We start from the raw sequence: 27,500 nt of genomic DNA, 5'->3' as shown, positions 1-27,500 counted from the left end.
AAAGTCAGTGTGTGTGTCACTTTAAGAACAACTAAAGTCAGTGTGTGTGTCACTTTAAGAACAACTAAAGTCAGTGTGTGTGTGTGTCACTTTAAGAACAACTAAAGTCAGTGTGTGTGTGTGTGTCACTTTAAGAACAACTAAAGTCAGTATGTGTGTGTGTGTCACTTTAAGAACAACTAAAGTCAGTGTGTGTGTGTGTCACTTTAAGAACAACTAAAGTCAGTGTGTGTGTGTGTGTGTGTCACTTTAAGAACAACTAAAGTCAGTGTGTGTGTCACTTTAAGAACAACTAAAGTCAGTGTGTGTGTGTGTGTGTGTGTGTGTCACTTTAAGAACAACTAAAGTCAGTGTGTGTGTCACTTTAAGAACAACTAAAGTCAGTGTGTGTGTGTGTGTGTGTGTCACTTTAAGAACAACTAAAGTCAGTGTGTGTGTCACTTTAAGAACAACTAAAGTCAGTGTGTGTGTGTGTGTCACTTTAAGAACAACTAAAGTCAGTGTGTGTGTGTGTGTCACTTTAAGAACAACTAAAGTCAGTGTGTGTGTCACTTTAAGAACAACTAAAGTCAGTGTGTGTGTGTGTGTCACTTTAAGAACAACTAAAGTCAGTGTGTGTGTGTGTGTCACTTTAAGAACAACTAAAGTCAGTGTGTGTGTCACTTTAAGAACAACTAAAGTCAGTGTGTGTGTGTGTGTGTCACTTTAAGAACAACTAAAGTCAGTGTGTGTGTGTGTGTCACTTTAAGAACAACTAAAGTCAGTGTGTGTGTGTGTCACTTTAAGAACAACTAAAGTCAGTGTGTGTGTCACTTTAAGAACAACTAAAGTCAGTGTGTGTGTGTGTGTCACTTTAAGAACAACTAAAGTCAGTGTGTGTGTGTGTCACTTTAAGAACAACTAAAGTCAGTGTGTGTGTGTGTGTGTGTCACCTTAAGAACAACTAAAGTCAGTGTGTGTGTCACTTTAAGAACAACTAAAGTCAGTGTGTGTGTGTGTCACTTTAAGAACAACTAAAGTCAGTGTGTGTGTCACTTTAAGAACAACTAAAGTCAGTGTGTGTGTGTGTCACTTTAAGAACAACTAAAGTCAGTGTGTGTGTGTGTGTGTCACTTTAAGAACAACTAAAGTCAGTGTGTGTGTGTGTCACTTTAAGAACAACTAAAGTCAGTGTGTGTGTGTGTCACTTTAAGAACAACTAAAGTCAGTGTGTGTGTGTGTCACTTTAAGAACAACTAAAGTCAGTGTGTGTGTCACTTTAAGAACAACTAAAGTCAGTGTGTGTGTGTGTCACTTTAAGAACAACTAAAGTCAGTGTGTGTGTGTGTCACTTTAAGAACAACTAAAGTCAGTGTGTGTGTGTGTGTCACTTTAAGAACAACTAAAGTACGTGTGTGTGTGTCACTTTAAGAACAACTAAAGTCAGTGTGTGTGTGTGTGTCACTTTAAGAACAACTAAAGTCAGTGTGTGTGTCACTTTAAGAACAACTAAAGTCAGTGTGTGTGTCACTTTAAGAACAACTAAAGTCAGTGTGTGTGTGTGTCACTTTAAGAACAACTAAAGTCAGTGTGTGTGTCACTTTAAGAACAACTAAAGTCAGTGTGTGTGTGTGTCACTTTAAGAACAACTAAAGTCAGTGTGTGTGTGTGTCACTTTAAGAACAACTAAAGTCAGTGTGTGTGTGTGTCACTTTAAGAACAACTAAAGTCAGTGTGTGTGTGTGTCACTTTAAGAACAACTAAAGTCAGTGTGTGTGTGTGTCACTTTAAGAACAACTAAAGTCAGTGTGTGTGTGTCACTTTAAGAACAACTAAAGTCAGTGTGTGTGTGTCACTTTAAGAACAACTAAAGTCAGTGTGTGTGTTTCACTTTAAGAACAACTAAAGTCAGTGTGTGTGTGTGTGTGTGTCACTTTAAGAACAACTAAAGTCAGTGTGTGTGTCACTTTAAGAACAACTAAAGTCAGTGTGTGTGTCACTTTAAGAACAACTAAAGTCAGTGTGTGTGTGTGTCACTTTAAGAACAACTAAAGTCAGTGTGTGTGTGTCACTTTAAGAACAACTAAAGTCAGTGTGTGTGTGTCACTTTAAGAACAACTAAAGTCAGTGTGTGTGTGTCACTTTAAGAACAACTAAAGTCAGTGTGTGTGTCACTTTAAGAACAACTAAAGTCAGTGTGTGTGTCACTTTAAGAACAACTAAAGTCAGTGTGTGTGTGTGTCACTTTAAGAACAACTAAAGTCAGTGTGTGTGTGTGTGTCACTTTAAGAACAACTAAAGTCAGTATGTGTGTGTGTGTCACTTTAAGAACAACTAAAGTCAGTGTGTGTGTGTGTCACTTTAAGAACAACTAAAGTCAGTGTGTGTGTGTGTGTCACTTTAAGAACAACTAAAGTCAGTATGTGTGTGTGTGTCACTTTAAGAACAACTAAAGTCAGTGTGTGTGTGTGTCACTTTAAGAACAACTAAAGTCAGTGTGTGTGTGTGTGTGTGTCACTTTAAGAACAACTAAAGTCAGTGTGTGTGTCACTTTAAGAACAACTAAAGTCAGTGTGTGTGTGTGTGTGTGTGTGTGTCACTTTAAGAACAACTAAAGTCAGTGTGTGTGTCACTTTAAGAACAACTAAAGTCAGTGTGTGTGTGTGTGTGTGTGTCACTTTAAGAACAACTAAAGTCAGTGTGTGTGTCACTTTAAGAACAACTAAAGTCAGTGTGTGTGTGTGTGTCACTTTAAGAACAACTAAAGTCAGTGTGTGTGTGTGTGTCACTTTAAGAACAACTAAAGTCAGTGTGTGTGTCACTTTAAGAACAACTAAAGTCAGTGTGTGTGTGTGTGTCACTTTAAGAACAACTAAAGTCAGTGTGTGTGTGTGTGTCACTTTAAGAACAACTAAAGTCAGTGTGTGTGTGTGTGTCACTTTAAGAACAACTAAAGTCAGTGTGTGTGTGTGTCACTTTAAGAACAACTAAAGTCAGTGTGTGTGTCACTTTAAGAACAACTAAAGTCAGTGTGTGTGTGTGTGTCACTTTAAGAACAACTAAAGTCAGTGTGTGTGTGTGTCACTTTAAGAACAACTAAAGTCAGTGTGTGTGTGTGTGTGTGTCACCTTAAGAACAACTAAAGTCAGTGTGTGTGTCACTTTAAGAACAACTAAAGTCAGTGTGTGTGTGTGTGTCACTTTAAGAACAACTAAAGTCAGTGTGTGTGTCACTTTAAGAACAACTAAAGTCAGTGTGTGTGTGTGTGTGTGTGTGTGTCACTTTAAGAACAACTAAAGTCAGTGTGTGTGTGTGTGTCACTTTAAGAACAACTAAAGTCAGTGTGTGTGTGTGTCACTTTAAGAACAACTAAAGTCAGTGTGTGTGTGTGTGTGTGTCACCTTAAGAACAACTAAAGTCAGTGTGTGTGTCACTTTAAGAACAACTAAAGTCAGTGTGTGTGTGTGTGTCACTTTAAGAACAACTAAAGTCAGTGTGTGTGTCACTTTAAGAACAACTAAAGTCAGTGTGTGTGTGTGTGTGTGTGTGTGTCACTTTAAGAACAATCTTCAACATTACACGTAGATAAGAAGATAAACAATCTTCAACATTACACGTAGATAAGAAGAAGATAAACAATCTTCAACATTACACGTAGATAAGAAGAAGATAAACAATCTTCAACATTACACGTAGATAAGAAGATAAACAATGTGCGTGCTGACAGGAAGTTTCAAGGAACTAACGTGTGCTACATAAACATTTTGCAGGATACAATCTTCTCTCTGACTATTCCCAGTATGTCAACAACACCCAGTAGGTCAACAACACCCAGAAGGAAACGCTTTGGCTTCACAAGCACCAAATTGTTTCCTGCTTTTGCACACTTTTCCTGCCTGCTCTGCTCCGGACTTCTCCTCCGCTGCGTCATCTTGTGTGTGTGTTGTGTGTGTGTGTGTGTTGTGTTGTAAATGTTGATTGTTGTGCTGCGTGCTCTCAACCAAACAATGTCTCCAATAACTACTTCCCACATTTTCTTCTTTTTTCTTCTTTACTTTCATTTCACAGCAGGAAGCTCTGCTCCTTAAAGATCTACTGAAATGAGATGTTCTTATTTAAACGGGGACAGCAGCTCCATTCTATGTGTCATACTTCATCATTTCACCATATTGCCATATTTTTGCTGAAAGGATTTAGTAGAGAACATCCACGATAAAGTTGGCAACTTTTGGTCGCTAATAAAAAAGCCTTGCCTGTACCGGAAGTAGCAGACGATGTGCGCGTGATGTCACGGGTTGTGGAGCTCCTCACATCTCAACATTGTTTACAATCATCAGTTATTGAGTCAGTAAATTCCCCACAGGTGGAGTTAGTGAGTCAGTATATTCCCCACAGGTGGAGTTATTGAGTCTGAATAGCTGATTGGAAAGCTAGCTTGCGCAGCTACAGCTAATGGGTCCATGACCATGACTGACGTTTTGTTTGATCGGCCGTTTTACTGCCCTGTCACGGACACAGTGTTTGGACACAATTAAAGTATGTAAAGAAATAAATAAATAACACAAATATCTACGACTTGTGCGACTAATTTATGTAAAGATATTTTTTATTGCAATATTTATAAAAGAACTAAGGGCAGCTTCCCCTAGTGGTGGTGGTGGTGTCACACATGTTGTGGGTCTGTGAGGACAAGTGTGTGTGTCCGTGTGACACTGCTCCTCATTTATTGGATTAGTGCATGAATGGGGGGGGGGTTGTCTTTCTCCCAGGCGCCGTAGCCTCGTTAGCAAGGATGCACTTCTAACCTCCTTCATGGACGCCTCAGAGGACCGGGGGAAGGGGAGACATGATGATGACTAAGTAAGATGCCATCATGTCTACATCCTGCTAACAGCATGCTAACAGCATGCTAACATCATGGCTACATATTGGTAAGACCCTGCTAAGATGATGTGTAAATGCTAACAGCATGCTAGCAGGCTGCCAAGACTAGAAGAGTCCACACAAGACTGAGACTAATGATGAAGAGGAGCAGCAATTACAGGACAAGAAGGACTGAAGGACTGAAGGACTGAGGGACCACCGCAGGACAACATGGAAACACTTTGCTGCAAACGTGGATTGGAAATGTCACATGTAGCTGCCAGTGACAACACACACACACACACACACACACACACACACACACACACACACACACACACACACACACACACACACACACACACACACACACACACAGAGTTGATACTGTGTGATATGACCAGTGGGGTTCCTCACTGTCAGACAAATTCTATTGTTCCTCTTCTACATCTTTACTAAGTCACATCTTCTACATCTTCACTAAGTCACATCTTCTGCATCTTCACTAAGTCTCATCTTCTACATCTCCAGTAAGTCACATCTTCTACATCTTCACTAAGGCTCATCTTCTACATCTTCACTAAGTCACATCTTCTACATCTTCACTAAGTCACATCTTCTACATCTTCACTAAGTCACATCTTCTACATCTTCACTAAGTCACATCTTCTACATCTTCACTAAGTCACATCTTCTACATCTTCACTAAGTCACATCTTCTACATCTCCAGTAAGTCACATCTTCTACATCTTCACTAAGTCACATCTTCTACATCTCCAGTAAGTCACATCTTCTACATCTTCACTAAGTCTCATCTTCTACATCTTCACTAAGTCACATCTTCTACATCTTCACTAAGTCACATCTTCTACATCTTCACTAAGTCTCATCTTCTACATCTCCAGTAAGTCACATCTTCTACATCTTCACTAAGTCTCATCTTCTACATCTCCAGTAAGTCACATCTTCTACATCTTCACTAAGTCTCATCTTCTACATCTTCACTAAGTCACATCTTCTACATCTTCACTAAGTCACATCTTCACTAAGTCACATCATCTACATCTTCACTAAGTCACATCTTCTACATCTTCACTAAGTCACATCTTCACTAAGTCACATCATCTACATCTTCACTAAGTCACATCTTCTACATCTTCACTAAGTCACATCTTCTACATCTTCACTAAGTCACATCTTCTACATCTTCACTAAGTCACATCTTCTACATCTTCACTAAGTCACATCTTCTACATCTTCACTAAGTCACATCTTCTACATCTTCACTAAGTCACATCTTCTACATCTTCACTAAGTCACATCTTCTACATCTTCACTAAGTCACATCTTCTACATCTTCACTAAGTCACATCTTCTACATCTTCACTAAGTCACATCTTCTACATCTTCACTAAGTCACATCTTCTACATCTTCACTAAGTCACATCTTCTACATCTTCACTAAGTCACATCTTCTACATCTTCACTAAGTCACATCTTCTACATCTTCACTAAGTCACATCTTCTACATCTTCACTAAGTCACATCTTCTACATCTTCACTAAGTCACATCTTCTACATCTTCACTAAGTCACATCTTCTACATCTTCACTAAGTCACATCATCTACATCTTCACTAAGTCACATCTTCTACATCTTCACTAAGTCACATCATCTACATCTTCACTGAGTCACATCTTCTACATCTTCACTAAGTCACATCTTCTACATCTTCACTAAGTCACATCTTCTACATCTTCACTAAGTCACATCATCTACATCTTCACTGAGTCACATCTTCTACATCTTCACTAAGTCACATCTTCTACATCTTCACTAAGTCACATCTTCTACATCTTCACTAAGTCACATCTTCTACATCTTCACTAAGTCACATCTTCTACATCTTCACTAAGTCACATCTTCTACATCTTCACTAAGTCACATCTTCTACATCTTCACTAAGTCACATCTTCTACATCTTCACTAAGTCACATCATCTACATCTTCACTAAGTCACATCTTCTACATCTTCACTAAGTCACATCTTCTACATCTTCACTAAGTCACATCTTCTACATCTTCACTAAGTCACATCTTCTACATCTTCACTAAGTCACATCTTCTACATCTTCACTAAGTCACATCTTCTACATCTTCACTAAGTCACATCATCTACATCTTCACTAAGTCACATCTTCTACATCTTCACTAAGTCACATCATCTACATCTTCACTGAGTCACATCTTCTACATCTTCACTAAGTCACAGAAGACACAACTTCACACCTCCATGTCACTGGTGAACATCACATCCTTCCATCATCCATCCAACTATCCACTCATCAAACATCCATCCAGCCACTCATCCATCCATCTCTCCACTAATCCTTCCATATATCCACTCATCATCCATCCATCCTTTCATCCATCAATCCACTCAACCATCCAGCTATCCACTCATCATCCATCTATATATCCACTTATCCATCCATCCATCCATCAATTCACTCATCTATCTATCTCTCTCTCTCTCTCTCTCCACTCATCATCCATCCATGGGTAGATATGACAGCTGGGACACCTTCAACCAGACCAGACAGGACACCTTTCATCTGACACTGAGACCACTTTGTTACGTTGTTATTACACTTCACAGACTGGTGGAATAAACCAGTAATAACACAACCATTAATAACACAACCATTAATAAAACAACCATTAATAACATAATCACTGATAACACAATCATTATTAACAGAATAATTAATAAAACAATCATTATTAACACAATCATTAATAACAGTTATTAATAACACAATCATTAATAGCAAAAACATTAATAAAACACAATTATTTCCATGATAACAGGAAGTCAACTTTGGAACATGTTTGTATCTTACTAATGGATACGGCAATCTCACACACACGCACGCACGCACGCACGCACGCACGCACGCACGCACGCACGCACGCACGCACGCACGCACGCACGCACGCACGCACGCACGCACGCACGCACGCACGCACGCACGCACGCACGCACGCACGCACGCACGCACGCACGCACGCACGCACGCACGCACACACACACACACACACACACACACACACACACACACACACACACACACACACACACACACACACACACACACATATAAAAGCTGCATAAACAAAATCTGTTGTCACCTGTAGGGGGTGGGGACAATACCTGTTGTCACCTGAAGGGGGCGGGGCCTCTAGCTCCTCTGAATCAATACACAAAAGCTGCCTCTGTGGGAGCAGCTGAAAGATAACATCTCAATACACACACACACACACACACACACAATCACACACACACCGGATAGATAAATGGACAATCTATTAGTCTTTACCTGCAATATATATATATATATAGATATATATATATATATATATATATATATATATATATATATATATATATTACCTTTTATAAATGACCTTAGTAAAATAGAAGAATGTTGTGTTGAGATATTAACTGTCCGTCAACTTTGTAAAACTAGACACTCTGCTTGTATCGCACATGATATTGCACACAAGTAAACACGCTGTAGGTTGTATCGCAAATGATATCACACACAGTTATATCACACATTTTACATGAAAACATGTATCATCACACTTGTATTTTTGATGAGATCGGACGGATTTCTGATATCAAAATGTGTTTAGTGCGATACACAACACAAACGCTTCATGTCAACACAACACTAGCTTGTTCATCTGTGTCGTGCCGATATGATGCTAGGCTATATAATGTACGTGATACGATATATAATATACACCATATACATGATGCTAGGCTATATAATGTACGTGATGTGATATATAATATGCACCATATATATGATGCTAGGCTATATAATGTACGTGATATGTCATATACACCATATACATAATGCTACGCTATATAATGTACGTGATGTGATATATAATATGCACCATATATATGATGCTAGGCTATATAATGTACGTGATATGTCATATACACCATATACATGATGCTACACTATATAATGTACGTGATGTGATATATAATATGCACCATATATATGATGCTAGGCTATATAATGTACGTGATGTGATATATAATATACACCATATACATGATGCTAGGCTATATAATGTACGTGATATATAATATACACCATATACATGATGCTAGGCTATATAATGTACGTGATATATAATATACACCATATACATGATGCTAGGCTATATAATGTACGTGATATGTCATATACACCATATACATGATGCTAGGCTATATAATGTACGTGATGTGATATATAATATACACCATATACATGATGCTAGGCTATATAATGTACGTGATATGTCATATACACCATATACATAATGCTAGGCTATATAATGTACGTGATATGATATATAATATGCACCATATATATGATGCTAGGCTATATAATGTACGTGATATGTCATGTACACCATATACATAATGCTAGGCTATATAATGTACGTGATGTGTCATATACACCATATACATGATCAGATATATAATATACATCATATAGAATATACATGATATACAACATACATATGGTATATAATATATATGATTTGATGTATGATATGAAATATAATGTACATGCATTTGATATATAATATGATATATAATGATATACAATGTACAAAATATGATGAATGTTATGATATATAATGTACATGATATGATATATAATATACATGATGTAATATGATATATAATGCATACTGTATAATGTACATTATATGATATATAATATACATGATATGATGTATTATATACATGATATATAATATACATAATAGGATTTGATATATAATATACATGATGTAATATGACATAATATACATGATATATAACGATGTATAATGTGGATTATATGATGAATATAATGCACATAATATATATATATATATATATAATATACATGGTGTATAATATGATGTATAATGCATACTGTATAATGTACATTATATGATATATAATGTACATATATATATGATATATAATGTACATTATATGATATATTATATACATAATATATGACATGATATATAATATACATAATATGATTTGATATATAATATACATGATGTAATATGACATAATATACATGATATGATATATGATATATAATATACTATACAGGACATGATATATGATAATATACATGAGACGCAATGATATGATATTTAATATACATGATACTTAATGTACACTATATGATATACAATATACATTAGATTAGATCAGATTAGATAGTACTTTATTTATTCCTTCAGGAATATTAAAATGATATACTGTATGATATATACTATACATTATATGATATAATACATAATATACATATGGTATATAATAAACATGATATACACACACATTACACAACAACAACAACTTCACTTTATGCATCAGTCTTTGTTTTCAGTTTGAGGCAGACTTTCTAATAACCTTGTAATAACATTGTAATAAACTTGTAATAACCTAACAAGTTTGTAATAACCTTGTAGAAACCTTGTAATAACTTTGTAATAACCTTCTAATAACCTTGTAGAAACCTAATAACCTTGTAATAACTTTGTATCAACCTTGGAATAACCTTGTAACTGCATTATATTAACCTCATACCCTTGCAATAGCTTTGTAACAACTTTGTAATAACATAATAACCTTGTTATTACGCCTACAAACTTTGTAATAACCTTGTAAAAACTTTGTAATAACTTTCTAAAAACCTTGTAAACACCTAATAACCTTGTAATAACTTTGTATCAACCTTGGAATAACCTTGTAACAACATTGTATTAACCTCATACCCTTGCAATAGCTTTGTAACAACTTTGTAATAACATAATAATAACCTTGTAATTATGCGTACAAACTTTGTAATAACCTATAATACCCTTATAACATAATAACCTTGTAATAACTTAAAAACGTAATAACTGTAAAAACCTTGTACTAACCTTTTAATAACCTGATGACTTTGTAATAACCTTGTAAGAATTTTGTAATAACACTCATAATGTTGCAATCACTTTGTATTAACCTTGTATTTATGTGTAATAACTTTGTAACGACCTTGTAGTAACTAATGCCTTTGTAATATCCCAGTAACAACTTTAATAACCTAATCACCCTGTAATAACCTTGCAATAACCTTGTAAAATGTGTAATAACTTAGTAATAACCTTGTAATACCTTTATAATAACTTTGTAAAAACAGCCACACTTGTTTCATCTGCTGTTTAATAACTGCAACATGCAATTAAAAACATAGAGAAATATAAACCAAAATGCTACACACACACACACACACACACACACACACACACACACACACACACACATACACACACACAGAGACAGACAGACAGACAGACAGACAGTCCAGTGTGTTGGCAGGCAAGAAGGTGAACGCGTGGCAGATGCCTGACACATTGGTGTCTGTTCAGTCACTACATGGAGCAGCTGCTCAGGCTTCACTGCCCCCTGGCAATGCACACACACACACACACACACACACACACACACACACACACACACACACACACACACACACACACACACACACACACACACACACACACACACACACACACACACACACACACACACACACACGTCATGTACTTGCTGCTGATAATACTAACACTGTCATGCAGTCTGTGTCCAACTCCAAGAAGGTGTGTTATCATCCATAAGAAGGTGTGTTATCATCCATAAGAAGGTGTGTTATCATCCATAAGAAGGTGTGTTATCATCCATAAGAAGGTGTCTTATCATCCATAAGAAGGTGTGTTATCATCCATAAGAAGGTGTGTTATCATCCATAAGAAGGTGTGTTATCATCCATAAGAAGGTGTGTTATCATCCATAAGAAGGTGTGTTATCATCCATAAGAAGGTGTGTTATCATCCATAAGAAGGTGTGTTATCATCCATAAGAAGGTGTGTTATCATCCATAAGAAGGTGTGTTATCATCCATAAGAAGGTGTGTTATCATCCATAAGAAGGTGTGTTATCATCCATAAGAAGGTGTGTTATCATCCATAAGAAGGTGTCTTATCATCCATAAGAAGGTGTGTTATCATCCATAAGAAGGTGTGTTATCATCCATAAGAAGGTGTGTTATCATCCATAAGAAGGTGTGTTATCATCCATAAGAAGGTGTGTTATCATCCATAAGAAGGTGTGTTATCATCCATAAGAAGGTGTGTTATCATCCATAAGAAGGTGTGTTATCATCCATAAGAAGGTGTCTTATCATCCATAAGAAGGTGTGTTATCATCCATAAGAAGGTGTGTTATCATCCATAAGAAGGTGTGTTATCATCCATAAGAAGGTGTGTTATCATTCATAAGAAGGTGTGTTATCATCCATAAGAAGGTGTGTTATCATCCATAAGAAGGTGTGTTATCATCCATAAGGTGTGTTATCATCCATAAGAAGGTGTGTTATCATCCATAAGAAGGTGTGTTATCATCCATAAGAAGGTGTGTTATCATCCATAAGAAGGTGTGTTATCATCCATAAGAAGATGTGTTATCATCCATAAGAAGGTGTGTTATCATCCATTAGAAGGTGTGTTATCATCCATAAGAAGGTGTGTTATCATCCATAAGGTGTGTTATCATCCATAAGGTGTGTTATCATTCATAAGAAGGTGTGTTATCATCCATAAGAAGGTGTGTTATCATCCATAAGAAGGTGTGTTATCATCCATAAGAAGGTGTGTTATCATCCATAAGAAGGTGTGTTATCATCCATAAGAAGGTGTGTTATCATCCATAAGGTGTGTTATCATCCATAAGAAGGTGTGTTATCATCCATAAGGTGTGTTATCATCCATAAGAAGGTGTGTTATCATCCATAAGAAGGTGTGTTATCATCCATAAGAAGGTGTGTTATCATCCATAAGGTGTGTTATCATCCATAAGAAGGTGTGTTATCATCCATAAGAAGGTGTGTTATCATCCATAAGGTGTGTTATCATCCATAAGAAGGTGTGTTATCATCCATAAGGTGTGTTATCATCCATAAGAAGGTGTGTTATCATTCATAAGAAGGTGTGTTATCATCCATAAGAAGGTGTGTTATCATCCATAAGGTGTGTTATCATCCATAAGAAGGTGTGTTATCATCCATAAGAAGGTGTGTTATCATCCATAAGAAGGTGTGTTATCATCCATAAGGTGTGTTATCATCCATAAGAAGGTGTGTTATCATCCATAAGAAGGTGTGTTATCATCCATAAGAAGGTGTGTTATCATCCATAAGGTGTGTTATCATCCATAAGAAGGTGTGTTATCATTCATAAGAAGGTGTGTTATCATCCATAAGAAGGTGTGTTATCATCCATAAGAAGGTGTGTTATCATCCATAAGAAGGTGTGTTATCATCCATAAGAAGGTGTGTTATCATCCATAAGAAGGTGTGTTATCATCCATAAGAAGGTGTGTTATCATCCATAAGAAGGTGTGTTATCATCCATAAGAAGGTGTGTTATCATCCATAAGAAGGTGTGTTATCATCCATAAGAAGGTGTGTTATCATCCATAAGAAGGTGTGTTATCATCCATAAGAAGGTGTGTTATCATCCATAAGAAGGTGTGTTATCATCCATAAGAAGGTGTGTTATCATCCATAAGAAGGTGTGTTATCATCCATAAGAAGGTGTGTTATCATCCATAAGAAGGTGTGTTATCATCCATAAGAAGGTGTGTTATCATCCATAAGAAGGTGTGTTATCATCCATAAGAAGGTGTGTTATCATCCATAAGAAGGTGTGTTATCATTCATAAGAAGGTGTGTTATCATCCAAAAGGTGCGTTATCATCCATAAGGTGTGTTATCATCCATAAGGTGTGTTATCATCCATAAGAAGGTGTGTTATCATCCATTAGAAGGTGTGTTATCATCCATAAGAAGGTGTGTTATCATCCATAAGAAGGTGTGTTATCATCCATAAGAAGGTGTGTTATCATCCATAAGAAGGTGTGTTATCATCCATAAGAAGGTGTGTTATCATCCATAAGAAGGTGTGTTATCATCCATAAGAAGGTGTGTTATCATCCATTAGAAGGTGTGTTATCATCCATAAGGTGTGTTATCATCCATAAGAAGGTGTGTTATCATCCATAAGAAGGTGTGTTATCATCCATAAGAAGGTGTGTTATCATTCATAAGAAGGTGTGTTATCATCCATAAGAAGGTGTGTTATCATCCATAAGAAGGTGTGTTATCATCCATAAGAAGGTGTGTTATCATCCATAAGAAGGTGTGTTATCATCCATAAGAAGGTGTGTTATCATCCATAAGAAGGTGTGTTATCATCCATAAGAAGGTGTGTTATCATCCATAAGAAGGTGTGTTATCATCCATAAGAAGGTGTGTTATCATCCATAAGAAGGTGTGTTATCATCCATAAGAAGGTGTGTTATCATTCATAAGAAGGTGTGTTATCATCCATAAGAAGGTGTGTTATCATCCAAAAGGTGCGTTATCATCCATAAGGTGTGTTATCATCCATAAGAAGGTGTGTTATCATCCATAAGAAGGTGTGTTATCATCCATAAGAAGGTGTGTTATCATCCATAAGAAGGTGTGTTATCATCCATAAGAAGGTGTGTTATCATCCATAAGAAGGTGTGTTATCATCCATTAGAAGGTGTGTTATCATCCATAAGGTGTGTTATCATCCATAAGAAGGTGTCTTATCATCCATAAGAAGGTGTGTTATCATCCATAAGAAGGTGTGTTATCATCCATAAGAAGGTGTGTTATCATCCATAAGAAGGTGTGTTATCATCCATAAGAAGGTGTGTTATCATTCATAAGAAGGTGTGTTATCATCCATAAGAAGGTGTGTTATCATCCATAAGAAGGTGTGTTATCATTCATAAGAAGGTGTGTTATCATCCATAAGAAGGTGTGTTATCATCCATAAGAAGGTGTGTTATCATCCATAAGAAGGTGTGTTATCATCCATAAGAAGGTGTGTTATCATCCATAAGAAGGTGTGTTATCATCCATAAGAAGGTGTGTTATCATCCATAAGAAGGTGTGTTATCATCCATAAGAAGGTGTGTTATCATCCATAAGAAGGTGTGTTATCATCCATAAGGTGTGTTATCATCCACAAGAAGGTGTGTTATCATCCATAAGGTGTGTTATCATCCATAAGAAGGTGTGTTATCATCCATAAGAAGGTGTGTTATCATCCATAAGAAGGTGTGTTATCATCCATAAGAAGGTGTGTTATCATCCATAAGAAGGTGTGTTATCATCCATTAGAAGGTGTGTTATCATCCATAAGAAGGTGTGTTATCATCCATAAGAAGGTGTCTTATCATCCATAAGAAGGTGTGTTATCATCCATAAGAAGGTGTGTTATCATCCATAAGAAGGTGTGTTATCATCCATAAGAAGGTGTGTTATCATTCATAAGAAGGTGTGTTATCATCCATAAGAAGGTGTGTTATCATCCATAAGAAGGTGTGTTATCATCCATAAGAAGGTGTGTTATCATCCATAAGAAGGTGTGTTATCATTCATAAGAAGGTGTGTTATCATCCATAAGAAGGTGTGTTATCATTCATAAGAAGGTGTGTTATCATCCATAAGAAGGTGTGTTATCATCCATAAGAAGGTGTGTTATCATCCATAAGAAGGTGTGTTATCATCCATAAGGTGTGTTATCATCCACAAGAAGGTGTGTTATCATCCATAAGGTGTGTTATCATCCATAAGAAGGTGTGTTATCATCCATAAGAAGGTGTGAAGTTAGTGAAGCAGTTTTAATGAGCATTTTGTTTCTTACTGTATGCAAAATGAACCAAAGGGATTAAAATAAAATACAACTTGAAAAATGACACCAAATAGTTATTGGTAAAGTCCTTAGAGAAGAGACGTACAGTGTACAGTAGAGTACAGTAGAGTACAGTAGAGTACAGTATGATCCAGGTACGCAGAAGAAGTCGGCCTGTGAAAGAAGTAAGAAGGAAAGATAAATGGAAGACTAAAGTAGCGCACAAAACACACTTCTGACAGACTAAAAGTTGAGACTTGCAATCTGTGTGTTTGTCCATAAGCTTGGGAGTTCAGACCATGGAACAGAGTCTACATCCCAGGTGTCTTTCGCTGGGATGGTCTCACTGGGGTGTTTACGGCACGGCCAAATGGTCCCTCAGGACGGTTTTGGTCGGGAAAGCAAAGACACTCCAAAGGTTTGTCGTCTCTCAAACTGATCATCATTTTGCCTTGCAGAGCGAAAGCTTCCCCAAGATGTTCTCCAATTTGGTGTTTATTTCAGAACCCTCACAAGTCTGAGCAGCCAGCGCTCTTCCATCATTTGTGGCAGATTTCAAGTGCCTGCAACGGCTGACAGAAACTTTCCAATTAGTGGACACACCTCCACTTCTCCCAGGACTTCATCCTGAATCCAGCAACAAATGTCAGGTGAGCTCAGTTTCTTCAACTCCATGAGGAGATCTTCTCACTTCTGGTGAGACGGAAGTGGATCAATTCTAATGGTTTGGATTTTGGAGAGCAGAATCTTTTTCAAAAACTTCTATTGTCACTGCAGGAGTTTCAGTTAGTGGCCCCAGACCCCGCCATTGCTGGCAGGTGTCCCTCAGCAGGTGAGGTTGCCACCTGACTTCATGAAAGGTGTGCAAGACAAAGATGGAAAGAATGTGAGGCCACGACAACAATGGCAGACTTCTGCATTTGTTGTGAAAACCAAAGGTCAGCTGGGGTCAGATGGAGACGACTTCTTGAAAGTCTTCCAAGGTCTAGGAGAGTCCAGTAAACCCAGCAGTTCTGGACTTCCTCTTTTCCACAGGTTGGTGAAGTCCACTTGATGACAACACACAAGGAGCCCTGGTCCAGTCAGACCCCCCCCCCCACACACACACACACCCCGAGGTGTGTTTGAGGGCCGGCAGGTGACAAAGGCGCCCATTGAGGATGCGGGGAGGAAGACCGAGGCGAGGGGGGGGGGGGGGGAGGTCTGGGGAAATGAGAGCGTCGGACTCCAAGGCAGGATCGGGTGGCGACCATCTTCTCCGGCGGGGACAAAAGGTGTTGTCAGCGGCAGCACAAGGAGCCACTATGTGGCCCTCGGACTGATGGCAGGGTTTGGATTACAGGACTAAGTGCATATTGGAAAGTGCAAAAGGAATCTGGAGCAACAGGTGGCTGCTCTTTGAAGGTGGAATGCAGGAATGAGGAAGTCATCTTTCACAGCCAACAATGGCAGCTTCTCACTGCACACGTCGTCATGGCGACCGCTCAACCCACACCATGCCATACCTCTTCCTGGTGGCCAGGGGGGTGATATCAGCTTGCACCTGAAATGTGTGATATCATGTGCGATACAAGCAGTCCTGCAGCCTGTTTACTTCTGTGTGATATCACGTGCGATACAAGTAGTCCTGCAGCCTGTTTACTTCTGTATGATGTCATGTGCGATACAAGTAGTCCTGCAGCGTGTTAATTTGTGTGCGATATCACGTGCGATACAAGCAGTCCTGCAGCCTGTTTACTTCTGTGTGATATCATGTGCGATACAAGTAGTCCTGCAGCGTGTTAACTTGTGTGCGATATCACATGCGATACAAGTAATCCTGCAGCCTGTTTACTTCTGTATGATGTCATGTGCGATACAAGTAGTCCTGCAGCGTGTTAATTTGTGTGCGATATCACGTGCGATACAAGCAGTCCTGCAGCCTGTTTACTTCTGTGTGATATCATGTGCGATACAAGCAGTCCTGCAGCCTGTTTACTTCTGTGTGATATCACGTGCGATACAAGTAGTCCTGCAGCCTGTTTACTTCTGTATGATGTCATGTGCGATACAAGTAGTCCTGCAGCGTGTTAATTTGTGTGCGATATCACGTGCGATACAAGCAGTCCTGCAGCCTGTTTACTTCTGTGTGATATCATGTGCGATACAAGTAGTCCTGCAGCGTGTTAACTTGTGTGCGATATCACATGCGATACAAGTAATCCTGCAGCCTGTTTACTTCTGTATGATGTCATGTGCGATACAAGTAGTCCTGCAGCGTGTTAATTTGTGTGCGATATCACGTGCGATACAAGCAGTCCTGCAGCCTGTTTACTTCTGTGTGATATCATGTGCGATACAAGTAGTCCTGCAGCGTGTTAACTTGTGTGCGATATCACATGCGATACAAGTAATCCTGCAGCCTGTTTACTTCTGTATGATGTCATGTGCGATACAAGTAGTCCTGCAGCGTGTTAATTTGTGTGCGATATCACGTGCGATACAAGCAGTCCTGCAGCCTGTTTACTTCTGTGTGATATCATGTGCGATACAAGTAGTCCTGCAGCGTGTTAACTTGTGTGCGATATCACGTGCGATACAAGCAGTCCTGCAGCCTGTTTACTTCTGTGTGATGTCATGTGCGATACAAGTAGTCCTGCAGCGTGTTAATTTGTGTGCGATATCACGTGCGATACAAGCAGTCCTGCAGCCTGTTTACTTCTGTGTGATATCATGTGCGATACAAGTAGTCCTGCAGCGTGTTAACTTGTGTGCGATATCACGTGCGATACAAGTAATCCTGCAGCCTGTTTACTTCTGTATGATGTCATGTGCAATACAAGTAGTCCTGCAGCGTGTTAACTTGTGTGTGATATCACGTGCGATACAAGCAGTCCTGCAGCCTGTTAACTTGTGTGCGATATCACGTGCGATACAAGTAGTCCTGCAGCCTGTTAACTTGTGTGTGATATCATGTGCGATACAAGCAGTCCGGCAGCCCATTTTTTTGTGTGCGATATCACGTGCGAGACAAGTAGTCCTGCAGCCTGTTAACTTGTGTGTGATATCATGTGCGATACAAGCAGTCCTGCAGCCTGTTAACTTGTGTGTGATATCATGTGCGATACAAGCAGTCCGGCAGCCCATTTTTTTGTGTGCGATATCACGTGCGATACATGTATATTATATATGTATATAGTGTATTTATTGTATATAGTGTATTATATGTATATAGTGTATATATTGTATATAGTGTAGTGTATATATAGTGTATATATTGTAGTATATGTATATAGTGTATTATATGTATATAGTGTACATATTGTATATAGTGTATTATATGTATATATTGTAGTATATGTATATAGTGTATTATATGTATATAGTGTATATATTGTATATAGTGTAGTATATATATAGTGTATATATTGTAGTATATGTATATAGTGTATTATATGTATATAGTGTACATATTGTATATAGTGTATTATATGTATATATTGTAGTATATGTATATAGTGTACATATTGTATATAGTGTATTATATGTATATATTGTAGTATATGTATATAGTGTAGTATATGTATATAGTGTACATATTGTATATAGTGTATTATATGTATATAGTGTATATATTGTATATAGTGTATTATATGTATATAGTGTACATATTGTATATAGTGTATTATATGTATATAGTGTATATATTGTATATAGTGTATATATTGTACATAGTGTAGTATATGTATATAGTGTATATATTGTAAATAGTGTAGTATATGTATATAGTGTATATATTGTATATAGTGTAGTATATAATGAATAAATAAAAAAGTATATGTATATATAGTGTATATAGTGTATATTTCTCAGCCTCTCTTCAGGATGTGTCCCTTTCTTTACGTGCCTCCACTTCGACAGTGTCCTCTCCCCGTCAGCCATGTTGTTCTTGTTAGCACGTCCATAGCGAGTCTACTGAGAGATATAAGTGACAAGTGTAGGCTACTCTGTCTTAGACATGGCAACATGTGCATGTGCACGTACGAGACAGTCTGCCCCACAACAACAAATGTCTTAGACATGGCAACATGTGCATGTGCACGTACGAGACCGTCTGCCCCACAACAACAAATGTCTTAGACATGGCAACATGTGCATGTGCACGTACGAGACAGTCTGCCCCACAACAACAAATGTCTTAGACATGGCAACATGTGCATGTGCACGTACGAGACAGTCTGCCCCACAACAACAAATGTCTGAGACATGGCAACATGTGCATGTGCACGTACGAGACAGTCTGCCCCACAACAACAAATGTCTGAGACATGGCAACATGTGCATGTGCACGTACGAGACAGTCTGCCCCACAACAACAAATGTCTTAGACATGGCAACATGTGCATGTGCACGTACGAGACCGTCTGCCCCACAACAACAAATGTCTTAGACATGGCAACATGTGCATGTGCACGTACGAGACAGTCTGCCCCACAACAACAAATGTCTTAGACATGGCAACATGTGCATGTGCACGTACGAGACAGTCTGCCCCACAACAACAAATGTCTGAGACATGGCAACATGTGCATGTGCACATACGAGACAGTCTGCCCCACAACAACAAGGGAGAGAAGAGCAAGGACGACAACGAGGACTACAATGGTGGACTCGTGCAAAGTACTATGGGTAAATGTATACCATATATGGATCATCTGATGACCTCACCATTTTAAAATGTACAAAAATTGTGCAAATTCCAAACAACTCCTCTATAAGAAACAAGAAAGAATGCAAGATTATTTGATAAACATCTTCATGTACTTCATGTTCATGTACTTCATCGTCAAGTACTTCAGGTACATGCACTTCATGTTCATGTCCTTCACGTTCATGTCCTTCACGTTCATGTACTTCATGTGCATGTACTTCACGTTCATGTACTTCACGTTCATGTACTTCATGAGCATGTACTTCATGTGCATGTACTTCATGTTCATGTACTTCATGTGCATGTACTTCATGTTCATGTACTTCACTTTCATGTACTTCACGTTGATGTACTTCTATTGGGTAAAACAAACAAAGCCTGTTTTTAGAGAAGCTGGAGCCCACAATAAAAAGAGGATGTTTCTACTTGATGTACTACTTTACTTACAACTTCACCCAACAATAAACACCTCCTTCTAAATGCTGCAAGGCATGCTGGGAAGGCTGCTGCTTGTACAGGTCAAGTCCACAACAAAACATCATAAAGCTAACGCACAACCTTGTGATGCTAAATCAAGTCAAATCAGCTTTATTTACAAAGCACATTTCAAATGTACCACAGTGGTACCCACAGTGATGTACAATGGACCGATTAAAAGATAATACCAGGACCGAAGTAAACAACACAACACAAACAGAACATGATCAAAAATAAATAAACAAAACATAAAAACAGGTTGACAGCAGGTGTATAATGGGGCGCCATTGCAGGATGGATATCACTCAGTCTTAAAAGCCAAGGAATAAAAGTATGTTTTTAAGAGAGATTTAAAAAGAGGAAGACAGGAGGCTTGTCTAATACTCAGAGGTAGGTCCTTCCAGAGCCTGGGAGCAGCAGCAGCGAAAGCTCTGTCACCTCTAAGCTTCAGTCTTGTGTCAGGGACCCTTGTGCTAACACACAACCTTATGATGCTAACACACAACCTTATGATGATAACACACAACCTTCTGATGCTAACACACAACCTTCTGATGCTAACACACAAACTTGTGATGCTATAACACAATCTTCTGATGCTAACACACAACCTTGTGATGCTAACACACAACCTTCTGATGCTAACACACAACCTTCTGATCCTAACACACAAACTTGTGATGCTAACACACAATCTTCTGATGCTAACACACAACCTTGTGATGCTAACACACAACCTTGTGATGCTAACACACAACCTTCTGATGCTAACACACAACCTTATGATGCCAACACACAACCTTGTGATGCCAACACACAATCTTCTGATGCTGACACACAATCTTCTGATGCTAACACACAATCTTCTGATGCTAACACACAATCTTCTGATGCTGACACACAATCTTCTGATGCTGACACACAATCTTCTGATGCTAAAGCAAAAGGAAGCGAAGGCGACATGTTAAGAATTAGTGCACAAACATTCTTTGTGTGGAGCGAGTCAGACGGAAACATTCTTGCTGGGACTCGGAGGACAACAGTAGCGCTACACTGTAGCGTGTGTGTGTGTGTGTGTGTGAGTGTGTGTGTGTGTGTGTGTGTGTGTGTGAGTGTGTGTGTGTGTGTGTGTGTGAGTGCAGATGGCGTCCCATCACCTCAGGGAAAGTGCAGATAAGCGAGAGTAGGGTCTGAGAAGCGAGAGTAGGGTCTGAGAAGCGAGAGTAGGGTCTGAGAAGTGAGATTAGGGTCTGAGAAGTGAGATTAGGGTCTGAGAAGTGAGATTAGGGTCTGAGAAGCGAGAGTAGGGTCTGAGAAGCGAGAGTAGGGTCTGAGAAGCGAGAGTAGGGTCTGAGAAGCGAGAGTAGGGTCTGAGAAGCAAGAGTAGGGTCTGAGAAGCGAGAGTAGGGTCTAAGAAGTGAGAGTAGGGTCTGAGAAGCGAGAGTAGGGTCTAAGAAGTGAGATTAGGGTCTGAGAAGCGAGAGTAGGGTCTGAGAAGTGAGAGTAGGGTCTGAGAAGCGAGAGTAGGGTCTGAGAAGCGAGAGTAGGGTCTGAGAAGCAAGAGTAGGGTCTGAGAAGCGAGAGTAGGGTCTAAGAAGTGAGAGTAGGGTCTGAGAAGTGAGATTAGGGTCTGAGAAGCGAGAGTAGGGTCTGAGAAGCGAGAGTAGGGTCTGAGAAGCGAGAGTAGGGTCTGAGAAGCGAGAGTAGGGTCTGAGAAGCAAGAGTAGGGTCTGAGAAGCGAGAGTAGGGTCTAAGAAGTGAGAGTAGGGTCTGAGAAGCGAGAGTAGGGTCTAAGAAGTGAGATTAGGGTCTGAGAAGCGAGAGTAGGGTCTGAGAAGTGAGAGTAGGGTCTGAGAAGCGAGAGTAGGGTCTGAGAAGCGAGAGTAGGGTCTGAGAAGCAAGAGTAGGGTCTGAGAAGCGAGAGTAGGGTCTAAGAAGTGAGAGTAGGGTCTGAGAAGTGAGAGTAGGGTCTGAGAAGCGAGAGTAGGGTCTGAGAAGCGAGAGTAGGGTCTGAGAAGCGAGAGTAGGGTCTGAGAAGCGAGAGTAGGGTCTGAGAAGTGAGAGTAGGGTCTGAGAAGCGAGAGTAGGGTCTGAGAAGCGAGAGTAGGGTCTGAGAAGCGAGAGTAGGGTCTGAGATAAGACGGCAGGAGAGCGACTGACTTCCAGGTCCACCATGGACACCTTCTGCTCCAACGTTTGTGTTGTATTCCCACTTCCTGTCACATGGCCACTAAACACTGTGCTGATTGTGGTATCCTCGCTGGAGATAAAAGATGGCAGCAGATAGTGGGTGGCGCCAGGCAGTGACATGTCCGGCCTGTTGATAAGCATCCTTGCTGCTGTCTCTGCACACGCTCCAGGAAGCAGCAAGGAAGCAATTACTAAACCATGGACCTTCTACACCAGATATTTGGACTCGGGGGCCACAGTGAGAGAAACAAATGTGTCTGGGGGCCAACCTGTATAAATGTTACAGTAAATATACATTTATTTATCTGTACAGTAAGTGTGTTTGGCTCCTTTTTCCAGGAACACTAACACCAAAAGTCACAATGTTCTAAAAGTTATGACAGACAACCTAAAAAAAAAAAAAAAAACGGAATGGAATTTTACAGTTTTGTACTGAATGGGACAGCCAGAAAATAGAGAAATGTACAATATTAACTATGAACCATAAAAGACTGAATATTAACAACACATCATCATCTTCTCCTCCTACAATCAAGCAAAATATGAATGCAAAGTGTAATAAACAACTATAATATCATATATCATCACTCTTATGCAGACATTTCTAAAATATGACATATCACTTTTATGCAGAAATCTGCTTCCACATCTGTCCCTGACACAGGTGTTTGGGGCTGAAAACAAGCCCCGCCCACTCTGCTGTGACCTCGGTTACCGTAGTAACTGCTATAAAAGTGCAGATTTCAAGCATTGAAAGACTTTCTAGAGTTGAAGACTTACAGTCATTTAAAAAGTTGAGTGCACATCATCATGGAAAATACACTTTTCATCTTACAGGTCTGAAAAAATGATGTAGAACATCTGGAGGACCAGGTTGGAAATCTTCATTTTGCCCAGCTTTGTCCTAGACTGTCACTTCACATCTTACTAGACTGTCACCTCACACATCTAGACTGTCACCTCACATCTTACAACTTCCTGTCACAACCAGCAACGTGACCACCAGGACATCATCCAGCACACATCTTTGGAGGCATCTGACATCATCCAGCCTACATCATCCAGCCTACACCATCCAGCCTACATCATCCAGCCTACATCATCCAGCCTACATCATCCAGCCTACATCATCCAGCCTACATCATCCAGCCTACATCATCCAGCCTACATCATCCAGCCTACATCATCCAGCCTACATCATCCAGCCTACATCATCCAGCCTACATCATCCAGCCTACATCATCCAGCCTACACCATCCAGCCTACACCATCCAGCCTACATCATCCAGCCTACATCATCCAGCCTACATCATCCAGCCTACATCATCCAGCCTACACCATCCAGCCTACACCATCCAGCCTACATCATCCAGCCTACATCATCCAGCCTACATCATCCAGCCTACATCATCCAGCCTACACCATCCAGTCTACATCATCCAGCCTACACCATCCAGCCTACACCATCCAGCCTACATCATCCAGCCTACACCATCCAGCCTACATCATCCAGCCTACATCATCCAGCCTACATCATCCAGCCTACATCATCCAGCCTAGATCATCCAGCCTACATCATCCAGCCTACATCATCCAGCCTACACCATCCAGCCTACATCATCCAGCCTACATCATCCAGCCTACATCATCCAGCCTACATCATCCAGCCTACATCATCCAGCCTACATCATCCAGCCTACATCATCCAGCCTACACCATCCAGCCTACACCATCCAACCTACATCATCCAGCCTACACCATCCAGCCTACATCATCCAGCCTACATCATCCAGCCTACACCATCCAGCCTACATCATCCAGCCTACATCATCCAGCCTACATCATCCAGCCTACATCATCCAGCCTACATCATCCAGCCTACATCATCCAGCCTACATCATCCAGCCTACATCATCCAGCCTACATCATCCAGCCTACATCATCCAGCCAAGTGAACACCAACAGCTGGTCTTGTTCCTGGGTGCAAGTGAGGACCAGGTACAGAACCAGAAGAGTACGGCAACAATGGACAAGACTCGTAGAAAAGCAGCAGCCAAGAAGAAGAGACTGAGGTTCCTACCTGGTCCGGCGTCCATGATGTTCACCTGTCCTTGACGGTCGGACGGCAGCCCCGAAGACCCGGGCATGCTGACTGGATCCGAACGCAGCGGCTGGATCCTAAACACCCAAGCACATGTGGCGTTAGTGGCGTTGAAGAGCTCAGGTAAGCAGGGTGCGTATGAAGAGTGAGCGACACCTGGGCTTGCGACACACTAATGACCCACACAACAAAGCGTTGAAGAGCTCAGGTGAGCGACACCTGGGCTTGCGACACATTAATGACCCACACAACAAAGCTCTCCCGAGTTGTAATAATACATTGAATTTCTTGTGTCTTTTTTGACATGTTTCAATGTAAAAGATAGCAAAGCAAACATGGAAAGTCTAATCTGGCTGTTAGCAGGCTACTGTACCAACACATTGTTGTCAATTACACAGATCATATTTGTTATTGGGGGTGGTCCCCTCTTTTAAAGTTTGACATATCATTGCGGCGACTATCAGGACTACTTGATCTGCGGTCTGTTTTGGCCACACCCATCTTCTTCCTGACCCGACCGTTTCTTTTTCACTTCCGCCTGTGTTCACTTCTTGGAGATCTAGCAATTTTAGTCTTACTCCTCCGTCATTGGCTGGAATCCTTAAGAACAAGCCCCTCCTACTGACCTGTGATTGGACAGAGTCTGCAGATGTCAGACACATGAATACTTTCTAAGGGGGCGTGGTCTGAGCGTGCCCAGTCACGATGTAGTTTAGTACACAACTCTTACTACATGACGCCAAGACCCTGGGAGACAAACGCTGGTGTTGTTTCTTGGCAGATCGATACCAGAAAGAGTTTTGCTACCTCAGACTGTGCAAGTCCAGGGTGTCCGTGTCAAAGTCCAGGAGAGGCTGCTGGGCGTCAGGCGGACCCTGAGACTGCAGGACCGAGGACGAGGAGGAAATGACGGTGGTCTGGCCTGAAGGGTGGATGGTCTTGAACTGAAACTGTGGTCCCATCCACAGGCGGCGATGTGGACCGGTGTGAGTCACGATCTCCACCTGCAGCAACACAGTCGGGAATACAACTTAACAATGTGTGCAGTGCTGCAGGAACTAGGAATGATACTGCAGGAACTAGGAATGATACTGCAGGAACTAGGAATGATAGTGCAGGAACTAGGAATGATACTGCAGGAACTAGGAATGATACTGCAGGAACTAGGAATGATAGTGCAGGAACTAGGAATGATACTGCAGGAACTAGGAATGATAGTGCAGGAACTAGGAATGATACTGCAGGAACTAGGAATGATACTGCAGGAACTAGGAATGATACTGCAGGAACTAGGAATGATACTGCAGGAACTAGGAATGATACTGCAGGAACTAGGAATGACACAAACACAAGTCATCCAACCCAGAGTGGAGTTGAGAGAAAGATTTCCAGAAACTGACAACTTGTCCAGAGACTTTAGGACAACAACTGATTATCAACCATTTTTCAACATTCTTTCTCTCCTTTCCTATTTTCATGAATTATTCATGATTTCTCTCATCTGCTTTTAGAGCTTTTGTTGTGATTCAGGCGTTGGCCTGCAGGGGGCAGTCATGTTTGCTTGCTGCAGAGAAGAAGAAGAACACCACTTCCCCCCGGCAGATATACTGAACATACTCCCAGCCCCTTCCTGCTGCGTCACTGACAAGAAGCTAAAGGCTGATGTGTGGACACTTAAGCTCCATCCCAGTCAGAGTTTGGTGGCAAAATGTTGATTTAATGCTGTAAAATATGTCTTCATTTGTAGTGAAACAACTTCACTTTCACATCAACTAGTTGCACAACAAATCAACTTCAATTCAAGTTTCAGGAAAAAAGTGTACAACATTTTTAACATTGATTAAAAATGTGACATTTTGTTGCAAAAAAAAAAAGGTGGATAAAATAGATAACAATAACTCCATATTTGCTAGCAGATACAACTAACTCCATATTTGCTGGTAAATAAAAATAACTCCATAATTGCTGGTAGATAAAGTTAACTCCATATTTTCTAGTAGAGAAAAATAACTCCATATTTGCTGGTAAATAAAATTAACTCCATATTTGCTGTTTGATACAAGTAACTCCATGTTTGCAGGTACAAACCCCGTTTCCATATGAGTTGGGAAATGGTGTTAGATGTAAATATAAACAGAATACAATGATTTGCAAATCCTTTTCAAGCCATATTCAGTTGAATATGCTACAAAGACAACATATTTCATGTTCAAACTCATAAACTTTATTTTTTTTTGCAAATAATAATTAACTTTAGAATTTGATGCCAGCAACACGTGACAAAGAAGTTGGGAAAGGTGGCAATAAATACTGATAAGGTTGAGGAATGCTCATCAAACACTTATTTGGAA

The 27,500-nt window shown here is 39.8% G+C and overlaps 1 protein-coding gene and 1 pseudogene across 1 annotated transcript in view; both read right to left on the bottom strand.

Moving 5' to 3' along the window:
* The window catches only part of LOC133564833 (pleckstrin homology-like domain family B member 1), a 689,899-nt pseudogene that overhangs the window by 621,721 nt on the left and 40,678 nt on the right, over positions 1 to 27,500 (bottom strand).
* Positions 1 to 27,500, bottom strand: part of LOC133564839 (BCAS3 microtubule associated cell migration factor-like) — a 164,752-nt gene that overhangs the window by 133,583 nt on the left and 3,669 nt on the right. The window contains exons 2-3 of the mRNA XM_061919355.1: positions 25,957 to 26,153; positions 25,129 to 25,226 (exon numbers count right to left, since the gene is read on the bottom strand). Coding sequence (XP_061775339.1) covers positions 25,129 to 25,226; positions 25,957 to 26,153 — 295 coding nt within the window. The remainder of the gene's footprint in view (positions 1 to 25,128; positions 25,227 to 25,956; positions 26,154 to 27,500) is intronic.

Source organism: Nerophis ophidion, linkage group LG13 (assembly GCF_033978795.1).
Source record: "Nerophis ophidion isolate RoL-2023_Sa linkage group LG13, RoL_Noph_v1.0, whole genome shotgun sequence".
In the NCBI taxonomy this organism is placed as follows: domain Eukaryota; kingdom Metazoa; phylum Chordata; class Actinopteri; order Syngnathiformes; family Syngnathidae; genus Nerophis; species Nerophis ophidion.
The sequence above is the reverse complement of the archived record's forward strand: the minus strand, read 5'-3'. Positions and strand labels throughout refer to the sequence as shown.